The sequence below is a fragment of the Zootoca vivipara genome, chromosome 4 (genome assembly GCF_965207765.1).
Source record: "Zootoca vivipara chromosome 4, rZooViv2.hap1.1, whole genome shotgun sequence".
NCBI lineage: Eukaryota > Metazoa > Chordata > Lepidosauria > Squamata > Lacertidae > Zootoca > Zootoca vivipara.
In genome coordinates, this window is record NC_142587.1 from 33,960,373 (window position 1) to 33,983,204 (window position 22,832).

Below are 22,832 nucleotides of genomic sequence, written 5' to 3' on the forward strand. Positions count from 1 at the left end.
CACTGTACTACAGATGTATATTTGCCTATTTATTTTTATTTAATTCAACAAATAAATACAGTGGGTGAGGTCCAATGTCAAGACTAGTGCAAGAGGTTGGAGAATTATCACTGTTGTGGAAATGACTGCACAAGTAAGCCATGGGTTGCATAACAATTTTCACAAGTGCAAGAAACCAATTGCAATCAATCAATCAATTACAAGCAACCAATTCCTGCTAGGGAAATGTTGCATGAGCAGGTTGTTGTTGCTACAATTGTAGATCTCCCAGTAACAGTGAGCAAATTTCTCTGCACCCGTCATCTTGTTTCTTCTTTGAGGTTAAGAGGATGGCGAAGGAGAATCTGCCTGCAGGGTCTGTTTTATTCTAAGGTCATACATACCAAAGCAGCTCGCACAAGCTGAACTCTATCTATTTTATCCACTTGATTTTGTCTAAAAGGTTCATGTCTACAAGAAATGCAGTTACTAATACTTTGAGAAGGATTCATCATCCAATAAAGGACAACACAACCTGTCTGGGCCTTCTACTGTGTGCTGGCTGGAAAGAGAAGAAATGTTTGCAACAAAGTCTTTAAAAGTAATATGAGACCACACCCACATCTTGTGCGAAGAAGTGAAACACCAACCTTATAAGAGATTCAAAACACTTCTGAGACATTTTTTAACCTATTGGAAGTTACAAAGGTCAAATATAATTAATTTCAGAACTGATATACAATTAAAGAGCTGAAGAATTTTTGGACTAAGTTTTATTTACAGATCACAGTGATTTTCATTGTGCAATGAGGACTGACTTATAGATTTGTACAGTGCTTATACACATGAGTTCAAACAAGCAAGCAACTTCTCCGACATCAGTCCAAGTCAGCGTTGGAAGTCAAATCTGTTCAATTTGGTTTTGTACACAAATGTAACTATCCCTTACTTACTGTACAACAGAGTATTTATAAAGCTGTCATGTTTGCCATAGAAAAGTGCAAAACATAGGAAATCTGTACACAGTACAGTACAAAGGAATTATGCTACAGTTCTTGAAAGCTGAAAAATTCTGTAGTATAGGAATCACTGAATCTCAATTTTCCAGGATGGCAAGATGACTGGCTTGCTATTTTCCACTTTGCAAGATCTGTCCATCCAGTTAAACAGTTTAGTACCTACATTTCAATAAATTAAATTTGCTCTTCTACAGCAGATCACCTTTGTTAAATTCAACAACAGCACAAACATTTGAGCAAGCAAGTACATCTAGGCAATTTAAGGCATGACCCCCATTTCAATTATACTGCATCATGTTTGGTTACAAGATTATGCCCATTACTCACCTTATAATTGAATACAGATAAGGCTGTAGGGGCGATTTGTTTTGGTTTCATCCATATCACGAAAGCTGTGTGTTGATGTGAACAGGGGAATTTTTGTTTCGAGTCCCTTAAAAAAGATCTAACCATTACAAAAATAAGGCATGAAGAATTCTAATAAAAATAAATCAATAGGTGTATGAAAAAGTTTAAGTGCAATTTAGGAGAAGCTAGGGCTGTGAAATGAATCTGTGGCCTGCCACATGTTGCTTGACTACAAACCCTCTCATTCCTGATCATTGGGCATGAGGGTTGCAGCTAATGAAATTTGGAATCCAACCTCTGGAGAGAAACAGGTTTCCTCTTTCTGGCATATAGGACTGCAGCCTAAGTTAAGCCCTCTTCAGGCATTATAGCTCCCATATAAAGCAACATGGGAGCAGCAAAACTGGGCTGTGGTTCCAGATCACATGGAAGCTTTTGTGCGCACCTCTGTATTTGAAAAGATACACTTCCCTGTAGATGCCATGCTGTATGTGCAGACACAAGGGGCATAGATACTCACTGATCCTGCATTGCTCCTTCATAGGGGCTATAATGCCTGAACAGAGGTTTAGCTGAACTTGACACCCACTGATTTCAATGACAACCAAGTCAAAGCTAAATTGTTCAATTTACTGGACCAAGTTCAACTAACTCAGTCTGGATCCAGCCCAGTGTCTGCAGCTCCAGTTGATATTTTTAATTTATTCATTTAATTTATATAAACTGTCAATAACTATTTCCCCAGGGCAGCTTACAGCAGAAAATTGGAAGATAAAAGAACAGCACCCATACTGAATTATAACTTTTCGAGGCAGCCTTTTGCTGTTTCCAGTTTGGTGGTATCCTGCTAAATTCACCATAAGGCAGGCTTCAGACTTCAGTGCACAATATTTACTAAGCATTACCAGTGCCTTGTGAACAGATGCACCAGAACAGTCCCTTTATATTGTTGTTTATGCTGAGGGAAGCTACATTCTAAAATGCACCTGTCGTTCATACAAATGAAGATTCAATTTCTTCCTGTGCAGAATTTAATTTACAATACATAATTGATTTCTTTTATGGACGATTAGCTTGCCAAATGAAAGCCACAATTCTCGGGTATAACTTTCACAGCTAAGGAAATGTTACTGTCCTACTTACTTATTGGAAGCACAATTTCAGTATTTTTTTTTCTTGAGAAACAAGTTGTAATAGTATAACTGAATTCAGAGGATATAAATTTATGGAATAGGAAACCAACTCATAGAATACATTGGCTCAATTTGCATATAACAATAAGGCAAATCATGACTTAGCATGAACATGCATTCTCCCACAGAAGAGGCTGCTCCATTTTTCCTGTTTTGAGCTACCCATGGTTTGGGCTTAGTGTGCCATGCAAACCTGGGCTCATTGTTTCTTTTGCTTCAGACAAATTATGAGCTGCACCAAGGTTTGTTCTTGGTTTACAGCTCACAAACTCCTGTCCAGGAACATGTGCATTCTGCCAAGTTGTGGTTTGGCTGAGTGTGATGTGCGAATTAAGCAGCATGTCTTCCTGTATCCACTGTTTTTCTTGCTTAACATGGTTCCAACTGTTAAAACTGCTGCAAGCTAGAAACAAACAGAAGTACTCTGTTTGCAAGCACCTTAATTTACTGCACATCAAATGCCAAGATTCTGCAACACAGGAAGTCAAGATTTGGAAGGTTTATCTCGGAAGAATTATGCAAGACACACAAACGCTGTGTGTTCAGAATCAGCATATGTAGTAACAGCAAAACAGTCACTTATTCGCTGGCAGATAAATTGTGCTAACTGCGAAAGGAACAGAAGGAACAGCACTAGAACTCATTTGATACTGGGTAGGTGACAGGAAATTGTGAAAAGTTTCAATCCCCTGCCACTTGTAAGGCATACTATCTTCTCTTTTTGGAGTCAGTTTCCCCCACAATGTGGTCTAAAAAAATGTGATCTTATGTACAGTAAGAGAAATATGGGCTTCTTGTAGCATCTCAGGTTCAAATAGTCACAGTAAAGGTCTGTGGGGAAAACTGATCGGGAGAGACCAGAAAACTGGACAAGTCTTAAATCGCATATGCACGAGCCACCTAACAGTAAGTATCTGCAGACTATGGGGAGAAGAATCAGTCATTGATTATTGTAAACAACTTCTTCAAATGTACAGACCAAACATCTATAACCTTGATAGGTGTCTAAAGCCATCATTGGAGAGAATTTCACATACAACAAATATTTCTCGGAATGCGCAACTGCTGAAATTTTATTTTTAAACATACATGCCAGTTCAAAGTTAAGCTTGCCAGAAATAAGTAAGCTTAAATCTTAGTAGTGGTACTAGGTTTGAACAGCTCAAAGAACTTCGACACATCATAACCCTTCATATGTTTCCAACTCTAGTCAGTCACAGCTGATATGGCCAATGATCAAAGGAATGGGACTTGTAGCTCAGCCACATCTAGAAGGCCACAGGTTCTCCTTGCCTGTTGAGCTCAACCTTGGAATCTTGTAAATATATAGTCCTAATTCTACATATTCTGGTTTATTTCAAGCAGTATGAATGGCATTAATTGACATGTAGAAGATTCTACTTCAGAATCTGTAGAATCTTCATTTACACACAAGGATGTTCATTAATTTTCATGATGACGACTCAGAAGACCATGTGAATAGCCTTGTTTTCTGAAATGATACTTATGTAATGTGAAATCTGAGTGTAGCAGTTGATCTGTGGTGAATGTTTGTTTCATGCACCAAGCTATCATCTTAGGTTGCAGTTATTCAGTGATGGTAGTTCATGTATGAAACAGTGCATACGGCAGAATATTTATTTAGATGATCTTCAGGTCCCTGTAAGTGCAACAGTTCTAAACCTAAACTCAGAGAACAGGTACGATCTTGCCATGATTTCACTTTACATAGTCTTTACATAGTCTGCAGTAATCAAGAATCATGATTTGCATGGACATAATTTCAACTCAACTTCATAAAGAAAACATTATGCAATCTAAACAAAACATACAGGCCCGTTATCTTTCAGCTTTCAAATAGTAGGGCTGCAGGTGTGGAGCGCTGGAAATGTTACAATTTTCTCAAAATTTTCTTGTATATTTCTTTTTACAAAGAATTATAAAACGTATAGAAGATGCTGAAAAACCTATTGATCATTTTAATATTTTCTTCTTCTAGGGGGCATCTTGAAAAACCATTTAAGAATAAAAACCATAGACTCTGTAAAGTACAAAAATTTACATTTTAGCACAGTTTCTGTGCCTTTTTCTGTATTGATTTCTTTATATACACATATTCTAATCTGTGCTTTAAATGACAATCTTAGTATAAACTTATAAAGTTAGTCAATGAGATAACTATGCAAAAATATTTGGGCATAGCAAGAAACAAAACTAAAAATAACTGTTTCTTTTTTTAAAAAAAAATCCCAAAAAACTATAACAGTTTCAAAGTCTACATCTCAGGGTAGGCGCTTCAGTATTTTAGTTTACTGAACTAATGCCAAATCCATACAACTAAACTTATTGACCCTTTCCCAACTTTTAACATTATTTCTTTATGAATAATGAAGTAACATTCTTTCACTCATTTCAAAAAAATTCTTCATAACTTTTTTCAAGTTCTTCTTTGCCAGTTCCCAACTAGCACATTAATAATCTTCCAGTTTCTACAAAGTAAATAAAAACAAGTGTTTGATTAATTTATATTTCAGAGTAGTAGATACTTGAATTTCCTTATTCAAAGTTCTGGACTTTATGCACTGTACAGACATAACCACAAGAAAATCTCTGCAAGGAAAGATCACTAATAACCACTATCCTATTTCCTATCCTAATTCCTATCTCAAGGAATTACTTTTTACCAAAGGAAAAATCAGTATCAAGGTGATTCTATAAAGTACGAGAGTGGACATTCATAAAGGCTATCTGCTGAAAAATGCCTAAGTGCAACAGGAATGAATAAAAACATCAAGATCATCATGGATGCTTTTACAATGCAGAGGAAGTGGATCTGATCCTTTTCATTTCATAATAATAATAATAATAATAATAATAATAATAATAATAATAATAATAATAATTTTATTATTTATACCCCGCCCATCTGGCTGGGTCTCCCCAGCCACTCTGGGTGGCTTCCAACAGAAAAATAAGTAATCTATTAAACATTAAAAGCCTCCCTGAACAGGGCTGCCTTCAAATGTCTTCTGAAAGTCTGGTAGTTGTTTTCCTCTCCGACATCTGTTGGGAGGGCGTTCCACAGGGCAGGCGCCACCACCGAGAAGGCCCTCTGCCTAGTTCCCTGCAACTTGGCTTCTCGCAACGAGGGAACCGCCAGAAGGCCCTCGGTGCTGGACCTCAGTGTCCGGGAAGAATGATGGAGGTGGAGACGCTCCTTCAGGTATACTGGACCTTACCTCTAACAGATAAATTTGACAAGTGAGTGGGCCTACCAACCCGCCAATTGTGTGACATCACAATGTCAGGTGACCTGTTTTCACCAATGTGTCTTGAAATAACTCCATGAAGGCAAAGGTTCAGTGCTTTGCAAGCCCTGACAATCAGCTGATCATTGGCACTTTGTGTGCCTGCAAAGCCCCCTTTTGGCTCAGCTGCATCTTTACCTGCCTCACATATATGATAGGTGTGGCTTGGCAAGGTGGGACTAATTAGGTCATGTGCCAGAGTTTTCCTATAGATGTTATAACGGAATAAATAGGAAGTAGAACTTAGGGAAGATGAGTATCCAATACCTTAATGACATTTTGTGTCTCGCATTTAGAAGTTCTTGAAAATTTCTAAATCTTTAGGAGGTACAGGAGGCATTTTGTTCCAGTCATCTTCAGGATATGCTTCAAAGTTGGATGTATCACCATCATTTGATACCTTCGGAACTATAGGAGGCTAAATTAAAAAAGGAAAATAATAATAAATTTAAACCCCATGTCAAATGAAGTAGTCTAGAATTTTTCACCCCCCTCACCAATTTTTTTGCACGGCATAAAGTTGGCTCATTATCACAGTTTTAGCATAACTGCTTGGCCTGGTCGTTATTTATATATATTACAGTACATTTATATCCCACCTTTCTTTCATTATGGAACTTATGTTCCTATCTAGGCTCTGACTGGAACCCAAATCTGCTTTGCTCCAGCGGGGTGGGTATCCTACCTGCTTTCTGGGAGTCCTATCACTAACTTGTTTTTGCCCGTTGGAAACCTAACTGGTAGTAAGTTTGGGAAATGTTTGGTGTGATGGCTCTGGGATTTCAACATAAAGAACTCAGGCATATGACCTTCACTATAATTCTAGGACAACCTTCCAAACAGATTTTTTTTTAAAAGCTGAAAAAGAATCAAATGAAGCAGAAGTATAATGAATTATCTCAAAGCTGCATTTGTTTTTGCACAATTCACCTTTAATTTTCTCTGTGGTACAGCATCCCAGTCTACAGACCTGAACCATCTGTGCCTCTTCACATCATCAGCTCCATTCTTTGGAAGAAAAATCAAGTTAGATGTTTATTCACTGACAGGATATGCCAAAATATATTCTAGCAAACACTTTATGCAGACCCATATATATTTCTGCCATCTGTATTTTGAGGGCACACTGTAGTACACACACTCCAGTTTGCCCCATTTTTTTCCCTGGTTCTCTCTTAAAAACTGGATTCCCCAGCAGCTTTTCCTGTACCAATTTGGATTCTGCTGGTCACAAATCATCCTTTTTTACACACCAAATGCAAGTAGTATTGTGAGGTTGTGACTGATTTCTACAAAGCATATACTGAGTAAGGTTTTGATTCTTTTACCCTTAAGTAGCAGACCCACATGCTACAGTCGTCAACAGGTTTACCACACCTATCAGCCAATCACCCATTCCCACTACCCTTCTGAGTAATACCCCTCCCCACCATCTCAATATATATAAGGGTCTGGTGACTTCTGTTTCAGTGTATTTGAAGAGGTGTGCATGCACACAAAATCTCATACCAGTAACAAACTTAGTTGGTCTCTAAGGTGCTGCTAGAAGGAATTTTTTTATTTTGTTTCGACTACGGCAGACCAACACAGCTACCTACCTGTAACTATTTACTACCTATTCACTCAAGTTTGGAGATGCCTATTTGGAACTTTTTGCAATCCATTTTTTTCTTTTAGGGATCTTGAATCAGGGCTTTCTATCCACCCGGAACTTGCTGGAACTCAGTTCCGGCACCTCTCAGGTGGGCGCCATTACCATTATAAGAGAACAAGGGAGGCATTCATGGTGAGTTCTGGCACCTCTTTTTCTAGAAAAATAGCACTGCCTTGAGCCCCACTGCTCACCGCTAACTCTAGAACGATATGGCTTTCCCACACTTAAGAATACATTAATAAGGACCCCCCCCCCCCTCCACAAAATAAATCGAATGTAGTGGAATTTGGTTTTAAGCAAAAAGAGCATTTCTGGAAACCGAAAATAAGGAAAACGTTTTATGCCAATGGTTAGGATGTGCTGAGATTTAAAAGTAGCATTTAAAGCTTACCTTCATGTTTCCTAGCCGTCTTGTTCGGTCAACCACAAGAAGTTTTTTAATAAGGTCCCTGGACAAGGGGTGGGGAAAAATTAGTCAATTGTTGAAGTTGTATTTGAGTTCATGATGACAGAAAATATATAAAGGTATCTAATAATAGTGAAAGTAGTAGTAGTAATGTAATAAGGCTAACATTTTCCCTGCAGTTGTCAGCTTTCAAATGGAGAGAGATTGTAGCTTGAGCAACAAACCTCCAATGCTTAATACTCCAGTTGAGATAACTGGGGTGCAGCTGGGGAAGGTGAGCAATAAATCCACCTTTCAACACACCTTTGACAGGGATGCAGACAGAGTAACTGAAAACTGAGTTGCCAAAAAAACATATGGGGAGGGCAGGTACATATTTCACAATTACTAAATTCTTCGCTGATTTACTCAGACCATTTAGTCAGCATTCCAGTTTGATTAAGTGACCCTTTATAAATACATATTAAGCACACAGCTGCCACCGGCTGAACTAGTATAGCTGTATCATTTTTCAGCCATGTAATATATAGTTCCTACTCTATTAATCCTTGCAGCAGACTGGGGAGGGGCATGGTCTGGGAGAGGCATTTCCTGCAGAGAGGTCCCCATACTTGCTCGAGTGGTTTAGGAGCAAAGGAACTGTGCAATTGGTGAAGGTCAGGCAGACACCTTTAAGATATTCTCTGTAAAGCCCTACTCTCAAGACCATTTGGCTGAGTAGGGCTATGACCCGATTGCTTACATAAAGTATAGATAAAAAGATCCTGCTCAGGTTTCAGTTCACACTGGAAAGCTTCCCAAAGCTTTGTCAGAAAAGCTCAGGGGTTCTACGCCTCCCTTGTTCTCAAGGGTTGTCAGTTTCCCTGAGCTGTGCCCTATATGCTAGCTCAGGGAAGACACAGCTCCCTGGAGTCTTTAAAACAGGCTATGTCTGAGCTATAGAAGGCGAAGTAATCCCTGATTTTATGAGATTTGCTAAGCTGTTGGGTGGAAATCTTCATCAAACATGCAAATTGCTATATGAAAACCAGAACTAATGCTACTAATTAGGCTCAGCTCTAATTAAAGTTAAATATTTAAAACTCTGAGCAAGCTTTCTGAATTCACATTAGAGCCCCCTAGAATTTAATTAATGTCAAGTATATAAATTAGAGCGTTCTCTCCCCAGAATCCATAGACAGTGCGCACTGTACAAATAAATAGTGGCTGCATGTGACAAGCAGCTTCACACACTGTACTTTGAATGGCACTTTAAAGTAATGCTAAGGTAGAACCTAAACAGAATAAACCTAGTGATTAAGGTGAATGCACTTACTTTACATATAAATCCAGATGCCTGGGGAAATCTATTTTACCAGCAAGAATCTTCTGATATATTCCAAAAGGGTTGTCATCAAAGAATGGAGGAAACCTAATCAAGAGGAGGAAGACACACAAAACCACACAGCTATAAGTTTAAAAATATTTAAAAGTATATTGCAAAAGCCATAGCCTATTTTAAATACCAACAATTTTAAATTGCCAACAAAGGTCCATATAGTTAAAGTGATGGTTTCCCCAGTAGTGATGTATGGAAGTGAGAGCTGGACCATAAAGAAGGCTGATCGAATAATTGATTCTTTTGAATTATGGTACTGGAGGAGACTCTTGAGAGTCCCATGGACTGCAAGAAGATCAAACCTATCCATTCTGAAGGAAATCAGCCCCAAGTGCTCACTGGAAGGACAGATCCTGAAGCTGAGGCTCCAATACCTTGGCCACCTCATGAGAAGAGAAGATTCCTTGGAAAAGACCCTGATGTTGGGAAAGATTGAGGGCACAAGGAGAAGGGGACGACAGAGGATGAGATGGTTGGACAGTGTTCTTGAAGCTACCAACATAAGTTTGACCAAACTGCGGGAGGCAGTGGAAGACAGAAGTGCCTGTCGGACACGACTAAACGACTAAACAACAACAACAAATTTTAAATACCATCTGCTTCCCAATATTAGACCTGTAATTATTTATGTACTTATTGAGATCCAGAAAAGTGACTTCTTAAACGCATACACATATTGACTATTTCTGCTGTCCCTTGGCGTGGTGTAAACCAAAGAATACACATTCTAGAAACATACATAAAGCATAGAGAATGACAGTACACTTATACCATGCAATGAGTGACAAAATTATGAATGGGTTTTTTAAAAACACTTTGGGTTGCCTTGCAGCCTTCACTTTTGCCCTCTGAAGCACCCTGCGTCACAGTGAAGTCAATCCTCTTGTTAACAGGCTGGGGTTTTTTTTGCCTTGGTGTATGCATTCCTCACAATTGAGGTACAGGGCATCTGTTAAAGAAATAGGTCTGATTTATTAAGTGCTAGCTTGTGATGAATAGGGGTCTGATCATAAAGCTTACTGTCACGGTGGCCGGAGTGGACTACTTCAGAGTAACGACACCACGCAGCTCTGCATTTTATTCTTTTATTGGTGCTGCGTATTTACAGTGCTCAAGTCATTGCTATTTACACGGAGTGATGTGGTCAGTCGGTTTCAGAACCTCCTAATGGCTTTTGGCGCGTCTTTCTCCAACACAAAAGCTTTGGCAGACCCATCCTCTTGCCCCTCCTCTTCCTGCGTAATTCTGGAGTTGGGGGGATGGGTCTTCCCCCCTTGCTTGCCCCTTCCTGTCCCACCTGGGACCCTGGCTCCTCTACCTTGCCTGAGCCTCGGACACGACTTCCTGCTTCCCCACTGGAATCGGAACTCTCCCTGCTTTCCCCTTTGCTCGGGGACGGGCTTGAACTCAGGAGGGGAGGGACTTCGCGATATCCCCTGTCCCTCACATCCACCCCCCTCCCAAGCTCTCCTTCACCCCTCCCCAGGCCCCCCCCATGTGTCGGTGACGACTGGACGCCTAAGAACTCAGTGCTCTCCGAGCCCGTTGGTGTGAATACCTCCCCCCAGTCCTGCGAGCCCCCCCCTTCCGCCTGGGCGGACGGGAATCCCAAAAAGTCCGTGGCGTCAGAGCTGGTGGGGGTAAAAACGTTCTGCCAATCTGCTCCTTCCTCTGACTGGGTGGATCTCGGTGACACCCATACCTCATCCTCTGGTTCCTCAAACTCCGCTTCCCAGCGCCATGGTGAGCTGCTCTCCCGTGCCTCCTCCTCCTCCCCCTCCCTTTCCATGTGCCAGGGCTTGGGTCTGTGGGGAAAGAGGGCGTGAAATTCTTCCACCAAGAATTCCTCCTGTATCTGAGTGGCTGGGACCCATTCATTCTGGGACGGTGGAGCATCCTCCCATGCCATGAGGTACTCCAGTCCCCCCACCCCCCACCTTGAATCCAGGATGGCCGTGGCCTCATTGAGTTGCTCCCTGCCTTCCCTCTCCCCCCCTCCCTCGGGGGTTTGTTCGCTGTCTCGGAGCCTGCTGCTTTCCCTGTACGGCGACAGCAGCGATCTATGAAACACTGGATGCACCCTCATGTCCTCTGGCAGTGCCAGCCTGTATGCCACCGGGTTGACCTGTTGCGTGACCGTGAAGGGGCCCAGCCTTTTGGGTGCCAGCTTTTTGCACCTCCCTCTGGTGGGAAGGCCCTCCGAGGACAACCACACCTTGTCCCCCACCCTGATGACCTCCCCTAGTCGCCTGTGGCGATCTGCCCCCTTTTTGTACGCTTCCTTGGCCCTCTCCAAGTGTTCTCTGAGCTGCTGGTGCACCGTCTCCAGTTCCTCTGCCCAATCCTCAGCCTGTGGGCCCTCCTCCTCCTCCTCCCCCTCCCTCTCTGGGAAAGATCTGAGGTCGCGCCCGTAATTGGCCTTAAAGGGCGACACCCCTGTGGAGACGTGCACTGCATTGTTGTAGGCAAATTCTGCTAGTGGCAGGCGATCCACCCAGTCCGTTTGCCTCTGGCTGACGTAGCATCTCAGGTACTGCTGCAGAATGGCGTTGACCCTCTCCGCTTGTCCGTTGGTCTGCGGGTGTCTAGCCGTCGACAAGCTGACCTCCACCTGCAGGAGGTTCATGAGCCGCCGCCAGAACCTGGAAACAAATTGGCGGCCACGATCCGAAATAACCCTTAAAGGTAATCCATGCAGTCTGAAAACGTGATCAACAAACAGTTTGGCTGTCTCTTCTGCAGAGACTGCCCTGGCACACGGTATAAAGTGGCACATTTTGGACATGAGGTCCACCACCACCAACACTGCGGTCTTACCCCGGGAAGAAGGCAGATCTGTGATGAAGTCCATGGACAGCACTTCCCACGGCCTGTGTGGCGTGGCTAAGGGCTCCAGCAACCCTGGTGGCGCTGCCCTGACCACCTTTGCCCGCTGGCAGGTGTCACAGCCCCGTACATAGTCTCGAACATCTTCCCTCACCCCTGGCCACCAGAAGTGTCTCATGACTAGGTGAGTGGTCTTGTCCCTTCCAAAATGCCCCGCCGTTGGGTTGTCGTGCATCTGTTTGAGGACCGTACGTCTGAGCTGGGTGGTGGGCAGGTACAGTGCACCCTTGTAGAAAAGCAGCCCTCTGCGTTCTGCAAAGTCTTTTGCCTGCTCCCTCCCCCCTCTCAGTTCTCTGAAGATGCGGTTGGCAAAGTCATCCGCTGCCGTCAGTGCTGTGAGTTCTGCCTCGCTCACCACTGCTGCTCCGCAGGACCATGCCGACGGGGGGAAAATGTGCCTTGGGGCTGGTGGCTCCTCCTCCTCCATGTACTCTGGCTTGCGGGAGAGGGCATCCGCCCTGACGTTCTGCTCTCCCGGGATGTAGTGTATGGAGAAGTTGAAGTTCGAGAAGAACTCTGCCCACCGTATCTGCCGCTGGTTGAGCACCCTGGCAGTTCTCCAGAACTCCAGGTTCTTGTGGTCTGTGCACACCTGGATGGGGTGCTTGGCGCCCACCAGGAAGTGTCTCCAATGTTTGAACGCAGCGTGGATCGCAAGAAGTTCTTTGTCAAACACGGTGTAGTTGCGCTCGGGCTGTGTCAACTTCCTGGAGAAGAAGGCACAGGGTCTCCACTCCCTGTTGGCGTCCAGTTGCAACAAAATGGCGCCCACAGCTTTCTCAGAAGCATCTGTCTCAATGCGTAGGGGCGCGTCCTGGACCACGTGGAACAGGTTCTGGTCCGAGGCGAACACCCTCTTGAGGCTTTCGAACGCTGCTTGCGCCTCTGGTGTCCACCTGAACTTCTGCTTGCCTCTCAGGCAGTCAGTGATGGGAGCCGTAACGCGAGAGAAGTTCTTGATGAACTTCCTGTAGAAGTTGGCGAAGCCTAGTAGGCGTTGGGCATCTTTGCGCGTCCTGGGGCTGTGCCAGTCCAGGATGGCCTGCACCTTGTCCTTGTCCATCGCCAGCCCCTTGTCTGACAGCTTGTAGCCCAGGAAGTCCACCTCCTTGGTGTGAAACTTGCACTTCTCCAGCTTCACATACAGGTGGTTCTCCTTCAGGCGCTGCAACACTTCCCTGACATCTTTCACATGCTGCACTGGGTCATTGGAATAGATAAGGATGTCATCCAGAAAGACCAGGCAGTTCTTGAAGAGGAGGGACCCCAGGACGTGGTGCATGAAGGCCTGGAAGCAGGCTGAGCCCCCTTGCAACCCGAAGGGCATCACCAGATATTCAAAAGAGCCCAGAGGCGTGAACATCGTGGTCTTCCATTCATCGCCTTCCCGGATCCTGATCAAGTTGTACGCCCCCCTCAGGTCTAGCTTGGTGAAGATCTTGCCCCTGCGTGCTGCTGTCAGGAGATCATCCACTCTGGGCATGGGGAAAGCCACTGGCTCTGTCACCGAATTCAGCCGTCTAAAATCCACCACCAGGCGGCGCTGTTGCGTGTCTTTCTTGTCCACCCAGAAGACCGGGCTGCCCCCTGCTGCCTTGCTTTCTCTGATGAACCCCCGCTTGAGGTTCTTGTCGATGAAAGCGCGCAGATCCTCCAGTTCCTGGTCTGACATGGCGTACAGCTTGGCTGGGGGTATAGTTGCCCCTGGCACCAGGTTGATCTGGCAGTCAAAAGGCCTGTGTGGGGGTAGGTGGTCGGACTCCGCTTCGCTGAAGACCTCCTGCAGGTCCCAGTACGGCTTGGGTATCGCCTCACCCCCTTTGACGTGCATGGTGGCCACCGTGGCTATCGGAGGCCCCTCCCCTGGTTGGTGCTGCATGCAATGTTCCAGGCAAAAGTCCGATCCAAAAGTGATGCATCTCTGGTGCCAACTGATGGAGGGGTCGTGGCGCGCCAGCCAGCTCATGCCCAAGACGATGGGGGGGTCTGAGATGGTGGTGACGTTGAATGCCAGTGTCTCTGAGTGCCTTCCCACCGTCATTCTCATGGGGGGGGGTTTGATGAGTGATGGCTCCCCCCAGCAGCTCTCTGCCGTCAATGGTTGCCACGTGAAGGGGAAAATCCAGCTGCAGAAGCTGGATCTGGTGCTCTTCTGCAAAGTTTCTCGAGAAGAAGTTCGCTGAGGCACCACTGTCAATTAAGGCAAGGACTGTCAGGGGATAGCCATTTGGGAGCGTTAGCGTGACTTCTAGAACCACTCCTGCTCTGGGAGGGGTGGGCTGGCTCTGCTCCTCTCTGTGCGGGTGGGTGGGCTGGGGCTGTTGTCTGCTGACTGTGCCTGGCTGCTGCCCCTTGTCTCCTGCAGCCAGGCTTTCCCGTTTCCCTGCTGTGGTGCTGCGTCAGTGGGGGAGGGCACCACCGTTCCCGCCCTTCCTTGCCACTCCCTGCGATGTGGGCAGTCTCTGACGAGATGCTGTGGGGAGTTGCAGAGAAAGCAATTCCCGCCCTTTCCCTCCTTGCGTCTTGGCGCCGCTGGGGTTTGAAAAGCCCGCGCGCGCGCGCTATCAATCTGCATGGGTTCCTGGTCCTGGCTGGCCCCAGGCGTGGCTTGAAAGGGTTGTTGGGGGAGTGGTTTCTCCTGCGACCGTGGGAACCAAGCCCGCTTTGCGCGCGTTGCTTGTTTGTCGCTCCACCGGGATTCCTGTCTCACCCCCACCGCCAGAGCCGCTTTGCTCAGCTGATCCATATCACTGGGCTTTGGACCTCTCGAGAGCTCATCCTTCACCTCCTCATGCAACCCCAAGTAGAACGCCGCTTGCATTGGGGGGGACCCCAGTTCCCACCCCAATCTGTGCACCAGCATGGTGAATTTCGCCCAATACGCGCGAACTGTCATATTTCCTTGGCGTAAATTATGAAGTTCCTCCTTAGTCTGGTCCATATGACTATCGGACGAATACATCGTTTTCAAACCTTCTAGAAATAGTTTGACATTCTTCATGCAAGGATTCCTTGTTGCAATTAACGGTCTTAGCCACTCCCTGGCTGCCCCGGTAAGGTGCTCCACAATAAACGCTACTCTGTGCTCATCATCAGGGAACTCATCGTGGTGCAGCTCAAGAGCATACACAATCTCAGTCTCAAAGCCTTGAAATTCCTTCGGGTCTCCATTGAACTTGCTAACTAGGGTCCCAGCTCTCCTTCCTGGCAGCACTTGGACTTGGGGTGCCCCTCCCGCCTTGTTTTTCTCTGCATCCAGCTTGTTTTGGAGGTCTACCGCCACCGCCCTTAATTGCTGCTCTTTTTCCTGAAGCTCTCTCACCTGTTCCGCAAGTTGTAGCCTGTCGTCCTGGACCTTCTTAGTCTCCTCTTTAGCTGCCTTCAATTCTCCCTGCGCCTGCAGTGATAGCTGCTGCAGTTCTAGCTGGGCTTGCTCCGCGATCTGCCGCCACTTCTCCGCCTCTGACACGCTCATCCCGGCAACTCCAAAGTAGCCCAAAAAAAGATTAGGAGGTTGCTGTCACGGTGGCCGGAGTGGACTACTTCAGAGTAACGACACCACGCAGCTCTGCATTTTATTCTTTTATTGGTGCTGCGTATTTACAGTGCTCAAGTCATTGCTATTTACACGGAGTGATGTGGTCAGTCGGTTTCAGAACCTCCTAATGGCTTTTGGCGCGTCTTTCTCCAACACAAAAGCTTTGGCAGACCCATCCTCTTGCCCCTCCTCTTCCTGCGTAATTCTGGAGTTGGGGGGATGGGTCTTCCCCCCTTGCTTGCCCCTTCCTGTCCCACCTGGGACCCTGGCTCCTCTACCTTGCCTGAGCCTCGGACACGACTTCCTGCTTCCCCACTGGAATCGGAACTCTCCCTGCTTTCCCCTTTGCTCGGGGACGGGCTTGAACTCAGGAGGGGAGGGACTTCGCGATATCCCCTGTCCCTCACACTTACTATGCTAGCAAGACCTGGGGTGGCATGTTTTAAATACTGGTGAAGCAGCATATCTATGCCATGAGGATATTACTTTAGTTAATAAACTTAGAACAAATATTTAGCACTGAAGTATAAAGGAGCTCTAACAAAACACCATGTTTTTAAGCCATAGATCCTCATGTGTCTTGTAATTTTTGTCCATCTTGGGAATAATTCCTCCTGCTGTTCCAATTTAAGAAATCAACTTTATAGGTATTTTGGAATGGTTGATGTTATGTAGTAATAGATTAGTTAAAAATGGAAAATGTTGGTTTTACTGTTGGAGAAGTCGACTCCAGTCTAATGGCTAACACTATTTTAAGACCAGCTATTGGGGTGGGGGGTGGGGGTGGGGCGGGAAAAACCTTTTCTTTCCAAATCAGTTAGGTGGAATTGGAAAGTATCTTTCAACTAATTCCTCATGGTCAAAAGAACGCGGGGTATGCCTCTTCAAACAGCAACCCCCCCCCAATTGCATGTTCCAATGCATTGCTAAAGCGGGGGGGGGGGGAGATTTCTTCTGCTTAAAGGAAGAAAAGGTCAGAAATCGCATTGACCATACCTAAGCCTTTAAGATTGCCTAAAGTAGCTCTGTTAACCATTTCCAAGTTAACAGACAATACATTTAGTGAATGTGCATGAAGCAAATATGCTAATTCAATAGTTTTGCCACTGTCCTTTAATCTCAGCCGTTCTTCCAAAATGAAGATAGTGCAAAACAATTACTTAATAACCAGAATAAATTGTGTTGAAATATTACTACCCCTTAGTCTTCGACTGGACTAAACTGTCAGGTGTCCTTTACCTTTACCTTTTTATTCTTCAGTTAGAATGGAAAGGCTCAACTGAATGCTTGTAAAGCTAATTCTGTCTTTTTGCTTATTTAATCATGGACATTTGTATCTTTGCTCCATTCTAAAAGCTCTGAATAGCTCTTACAATTACATAAAACTAAACATTAAAAATGAAAAAGCCCACATAAAGCCTAGCTGGTGACTTGGAACCAAAGTGTCCTAATCCTTATTTCTGGAGCCACAAGGATCATTGTTGCATATTTTTTTAAAAAAAGCTTTTCTCTGAAGGAACACTGTTGAAGTAAGGTGAAGAAGAAAAGCTGGTTTGGGAAGCAGGCAAGAATGGAGTAGCCAGCAAAAAGCATAATTTATTGGAGCGCATTTGTAAGGAATTGTTTTATACAGTCGTACCCCGGAAGTCGAACACCTTGCGACTAGAACGTTTTGGCTTCCAAACACCGCAAACCCAGAAGTGAGTGTTCTGGTTTAAGAATGTTCTTTAGAACCCGAACGTCTGGCGCAGCTTCTGCGGCTTCCGATAGGCCGCAGGAGCTGTGCCTTGGTTTCCAAATGTTTTGGAAGTTGAATGGACTTCCAAAACGGATTCTGTTCAACTTCCGAGGTACGACTGTATATATACAGACAAAAGTCATCCATGCCAACGTGGTAATTTGGTTACTTCCAGTATAGCCTAGCTGCATTTTCATGGGAAACACAATGGTGGATTAAAAGTGTGTGTGTCATCTCCAATTAGAGAGGATATAGTTCCATAGTTCCTCTCCTCCCTTACCACCCTATTATGAGTAATACTAATACAACACCACAACAAGTTAGGGACAAGAGAATGTAGGTCAAGATAACTGTGTGCATTTTCCCCCAGAAATGCACAATGTGACAATGAGTAGAGCTAGATTGTTACCACCTTAAAAAACAAAACAACACCACCATTGTGAAACAAGTCATCAAATTTAGGGCTCCACTATAAAACAGCAAAAGAAAATGATACGAATGGAGAGCTTAGTTGGTCAGAGCATAGTGCTGATAAAGCCAAGGCTTCAGTCCCCATATGGGACAGCTGCATATTCCTTCATCGCAGGGGGTTGGACTAGATGATCCTCAGGGTCCCTTCCAACTCTATGATATGGAATGTTACAAAGTGCTCATGTCTTCACTTCCATATATGAACTCAAGCAGAGGGGTGTGGAACGTCAGGCCTGAGGGCCAAATATGCCCCACTAGGCACATTGCCACTTCTTTCCCCAGGACAACAGGCAGGGCCATCTTATCCATAGGCGCTAGGGGTGCGGGGCACCTAGGCGCTGGGCTCTCAGGGACAGCAGGCTGAGAGTCCGGGGCTGAGGTTTGGAGTCCGGGGATTGGGAAGAGCCGACAGCGGCTGCTGAGCTGAGCAGAGCCCGTCAGAGCGCCACAGCCCTTCTGCTGTGGGTGAGCAAGGCACTGAGGGGGCCAGCAAGCTCCACCCTCCTGCGTGCCTGGGATTGGCGGGCCGTCAAGAGGCCCGCCCAGTGCATGCTGCTCACACGAGGTGCCCGGTTTCGCTCAGTCGCTGCCGCTGCTGCCTTGGGCTCGACTGTTGTTGTACTGGGCTCTGCTTGCCCACCCACCTCAGGCGCCCGGCCCTGGCCTTGCTCTGCTGTCGCCACCTCGGGCTCCTCTATCGTTGCTGAGGTGGCGTTCTCGGTTGACAACTCTGGGCAACCCGGGGGGGGGGGGCAGGCAGATCTTTGGAACCAGGCATGCATATACTTAAGACGGCCCTGACAACAGGTCTCTCTTGTCTGCCCTGCAAAAATGCCCAAGCCAAACCCCTCAATGCTCATTTTGTACTCTGAGTGGGTGAGTTTTTGCCTGGCTGAAATGTATCCTTGAACTCTTAATGCCTTTTCCTTGTGTGGGTGGAGGAGGATGTTGGTGTCTGTAGAAACCAGGCTACTGTAAAAAGGGGGGAATGTGTATCTGTTGCTCCTCCATCCACTACAGTGGTACCTCTAGTTGTGGACTTAATCTGTTAAGTTCACAACTAGAGCGCCTCTTCTGCACATGTGTGTGTGCCGCGTTCGTAAGCTGAAAGTCCATAACAAGAGGTATGACTGTATTGCCTCTGGCCTCACTCATCACTGGAATGTGGTCCTCAAAAGGCTGCCCAGAAGGAAAGGTGGCCCCTGGCCCCAAAAAGGCTCCCAACTCTGCTCTAGTATTGCCTACAGGTCAAAATATCATTAGCGTATCTTCCAGTTCAGGGATAATGCATGCAAAAGGTTGCTGTCACGCATTGAAACATTCTGATGCAATTGAGAGAGCTAACAAATTAAATAAAAATTGAAGTTCTCCAGATTTTAACAAGTCCCTCTAGCCTGCCCTTCCCTTTAAATAATGTTTTCCTTTGTCACATAAGTTTGGTATCAGGCAAGCACAGCTGGAGTTTAGGAATTGGTTTTTTTTTAGTGTGCCGTCTTCTGACTGCAGTATTGGGACCTGTGAGCCAAAGCAGAAGTGGAATTTTCTTTATTAATGGAAGATTCCAGCAAGCAAGCTTTTCAGATTCCTTAAACATAATTCAGAGTAAGATACAGCTCAGATCAGCTTTAAAAGCCTATGGTATAATATTCTTTTGATGTGGATTTAATCAGGCAACATCGTGTGGGTGTGTTAGAAATACTACTTAGGAAATTGCTTCTATTTTTTTAAAAAAACATGTATGTGCCTCTTTAGCTGATTTGTATAACAGATTCACAGTAATGTTTTTGCAGGAAGTACTTTGATACTAGCAAACCACATGTTGGTTTGACTTGTTTTTATCTTTTTATAGAAAGTTCTTCTATAAGAAAGACAAAGCCAGTAAAAAAGAAAAAGGAAAAAGGAAAGTAAAAGACTGCAGGCCTCATTTAACTCTTATCTGCACAGGCTCTCTATTTTAGACCATTTATGAAAAGCATGCAATTCTGTCAGAAACCTAATGAATCCATATTATTCAGTGGAATTATTCTTAATATTTAAGACCAAACAGATTTTTGCACTGATTCCTGAGAACTGTTTGTAACTGATTAAGTACATTACTGCCTTAAATTTGACCATATTTTTAGCTGGTTTGCTTGTAAAAACAAAACAAAACCCAACATCGCTTGAACTGTAGGAATGAAAACTGGTGTGCACATTTAGGACACAGATCTATGTTTGAAGTGCCTTACTAGTTACCTCTAAGAGATAATAAGAGTTGAAGGGAAAATGCATGGATAAATTATCTGGTATGCATAACATTTCTGCAACTAATGCAACATTAAGCAATGTTACTTTACACAATTCTTTTATAATAGCACCTCCATCTTTTTTTAAAATGCAAAGGATTAGATCTAGATTAAGTTAGCTTAACTGAAATCATGATTTCTCAATGAGAATATAGTTTAGCTAACTTGGATCCAACCCTATTGACTTCGCTGGGATAAATCTGATCTGATCCGAATGCCAGCTTAACAAGTTTATCTTTTACTAGCGTAGGAAATTTCTAAGAAAGCCTTTCTGCAACAAAGCTAGGTAGTTAAATCATCTATGCATTATTCTGAAAATGCTGCCATCTAGTGGATTCAAATATTTATGGATTTATGGGATATTGAATTATAATACAGTATTCTCGCTCTAATAAAACACAGAGAGATGTGTACATGCAGCAAAAAATGTTGATTAAACAGGTACCAGCAAGAAGTCCAACAAACTCAAACAGCATGAGCCCCAATCTAGCATAGAAACATAAGATTATCAGAATAATAATAAAAAAATCCTTCCAGTAGCACCTTAGAGACCAACTGCATGCTCACTTCACGAAAGCTCATACCAATGACAAACTTAGTTGGTCTCTAAGGTGCTACTAGAAGGAATTTTTTATTTTGTTTCAACTGTGGCTGACCAACATGGCTACCTACCTGTAATAAGACTATTAGATGCATCTTCTCATTCTGAAAAACTGAATGGAAATACGGGATTTGTTCTCTTTTCCCAAAACAGATTCACTTTGCAAATAGCATGCCCGATGAGTTAAAACTTCTTAAAATGTGAGAATGTTTCTAAAAGATTTATTGATTTTTTTAAAAAATTAAAAGTGTGATCTATTTTTATTCAAACTTGTTAGCAAAGGCATGAAACCTACCACCCAAAGACACAAGTGGATCTAAGTGTTGAACATGGGATTCTTTTTGAATTCCAAGTTAATATATGTGCCCCTGAATCATCATCCAACTGAAATATTCTTGCATTTGTCTATGGGTGGCTACAACATGGCTACAGGATATATCTAAAACAGGGATGGGGAACCTGTGACTGTCTACATCAGAGATTTCCAAACTGTGTGTTGCAACTTGTTACTGCGTCAGCTGCAGTGTGTAGATGTGTCACATGAATGCTCCCCACACTCCCGGGGCTGGAAAGCTGTTAGTTTGACCTCCGGTGTGCTAGTAAAACTGAATTACTGTGTCACAAAATGATGTGTGTCCAAAAAGTGTGTCACCAACATGAAAAGTTTGGAAAGCTCTGGCCTAGATGTCATTTGACTCCAGCTCCTATCAACCCCAACCAGTATGGCTGATGATCAGGGATGATGGAACTGCAATGCAACAACATCTGCAAAGCCACAGGCCCCCTACTCCTGCCACAAACAATTCAGCCATATGAGGGCACCAATGACATGGCTCTATCCTATGAAACTGGGACCCAGGTGGCGCTGTGGTTAAACCACTGAGCCTAGGACTTGCTGATCAGAAGGTCGGCGGTTCGAATCCCTGTGACGGGGTGAGCTCCCGTTGCTCGGTCCCAGCTCCTGCCAACCTAGCAGTTCGAAAGCACGTCAAAATGCAAGTAGATAAATAGGAACCGCTACAGCGGGAAGGTAAACGGCGTTTCCATGTGCTGCTCTGGTTTGCCAGAAGCGGCTTTGTCATGCTGGCCACATGACCTGGAAGCTATACGCCGGCTCCCTCGGCCAATAATGTGAGATGAGCGCGCAACCCCAGAGTCGGTCACGACTGGACCTAATGGTCAGGGGTCCCTTTACCTTTTTATCCTATGAAACTGGCACCTTGCCTGGAAGGGGCCACTACCTATTGCATGGGAAAGGCACACACATCTAGTCCCAACCGTATGCCTAGGTCACTCAATGTCGTTCCAGTTGTGTGGGAGTCTCCCATGGATACGTAATACCATGAGACTGAATGTTAAAAGGCACTGTTTTCTCACAAGGAAACAAATATTTATCATCTCAATTTTAGAAGACGGGAATTCTGTGCAGTTAAATATGTTGATGTTGTGCAGAACAGTCTGATTTTTCGGTCTCCCAAATTGCTTTTCCACACAACACGCAAGCAATGCTGAGACATGTAAAAGAACCAGATTTTCCATATTAGTTCACTGTGAGAAGACGAAAAATATCTGTACTTCACTTAATTCTATATTCCCCATTCAACTTACCCAGACAGCATCTCAAATATCAGAATGCCGAGGGCCCACCAATCTACAGCTCTTCCGTGACCTTTACTCTGTATGACTTCTGGGGCAAGATATTCCGGGGTCCCACAGAGCGTCCATGTCCTAAGAAAATAATAACAAGGAACAGGAAGCTAAAATTACATTTTATATTTGTGATGGATTAAGTTTTCATTGAAAATGGGCTACCCAAGAACTAAAGGCTTGTAATCAGAAAGAGTTCAGCATGTTTAAAGTTATAGGACAATCACAGCCACATTCTAATACCATATATATGGCATAACCTCTTATAAAATTGATGAGGCTCTGAGAACTGTTCTGGTTACGGAATTTATGGTGATTTGTATTTATTGTAATGCTGCTTATATAAGTTTAACATTTTTGTTTATTTGATTTTTTAAAAGA

The 22,832-nt window shown here is 44.3% G+C and overlaps 1 protein-coding gene across 1 annotated transcript in view; it reads right to left on the reverse strand.

Moving 5' to 3' along the window:
* Nucleotides 1–737: 737 nt before the first annotated feature.
* PRKX (protein kinase cAMP-dependent X-linked catalytic subunit) overlaps nucleotides 738–22,832 on the reverse strand; it is a 68,040-nt gene continuing 45,945 nt past the window's right edge. The window contains exons 4-9 of the mRNA XM_035114637.3: nucleotides 22,413–22,532; nucleotides 9,223–9,318; nucleotides 7,893–7,950; nucleotides 6,778–6,855; nucleotides 6,115–6,265; nucleotides 738–5,028 (exon numbers count right to left, since the gene is read on the reverse strand). Coding sequence (XP_034970528.3) covers nucleotides 6,140–6,265; nucleotides 6,778–6,855; nucleotides 7,893–7,950; nucleotides 9,223–9,318; nucleotides 22,413–22,532 — 478 coding nt within the window. The 3' untranslated portion in view covers nucleotides 738–5,028; nucleotides 6,115–6,139. The remainder of the gene's footprint in view (nucleotides 5,029–6,114; nucleotides 6,266–6,777; nucleotides 6,856–7,892; nucleotides 7,951–9,222; nucleotides 9,319–22,412; nucleotides 22,533–22,832) is intronic.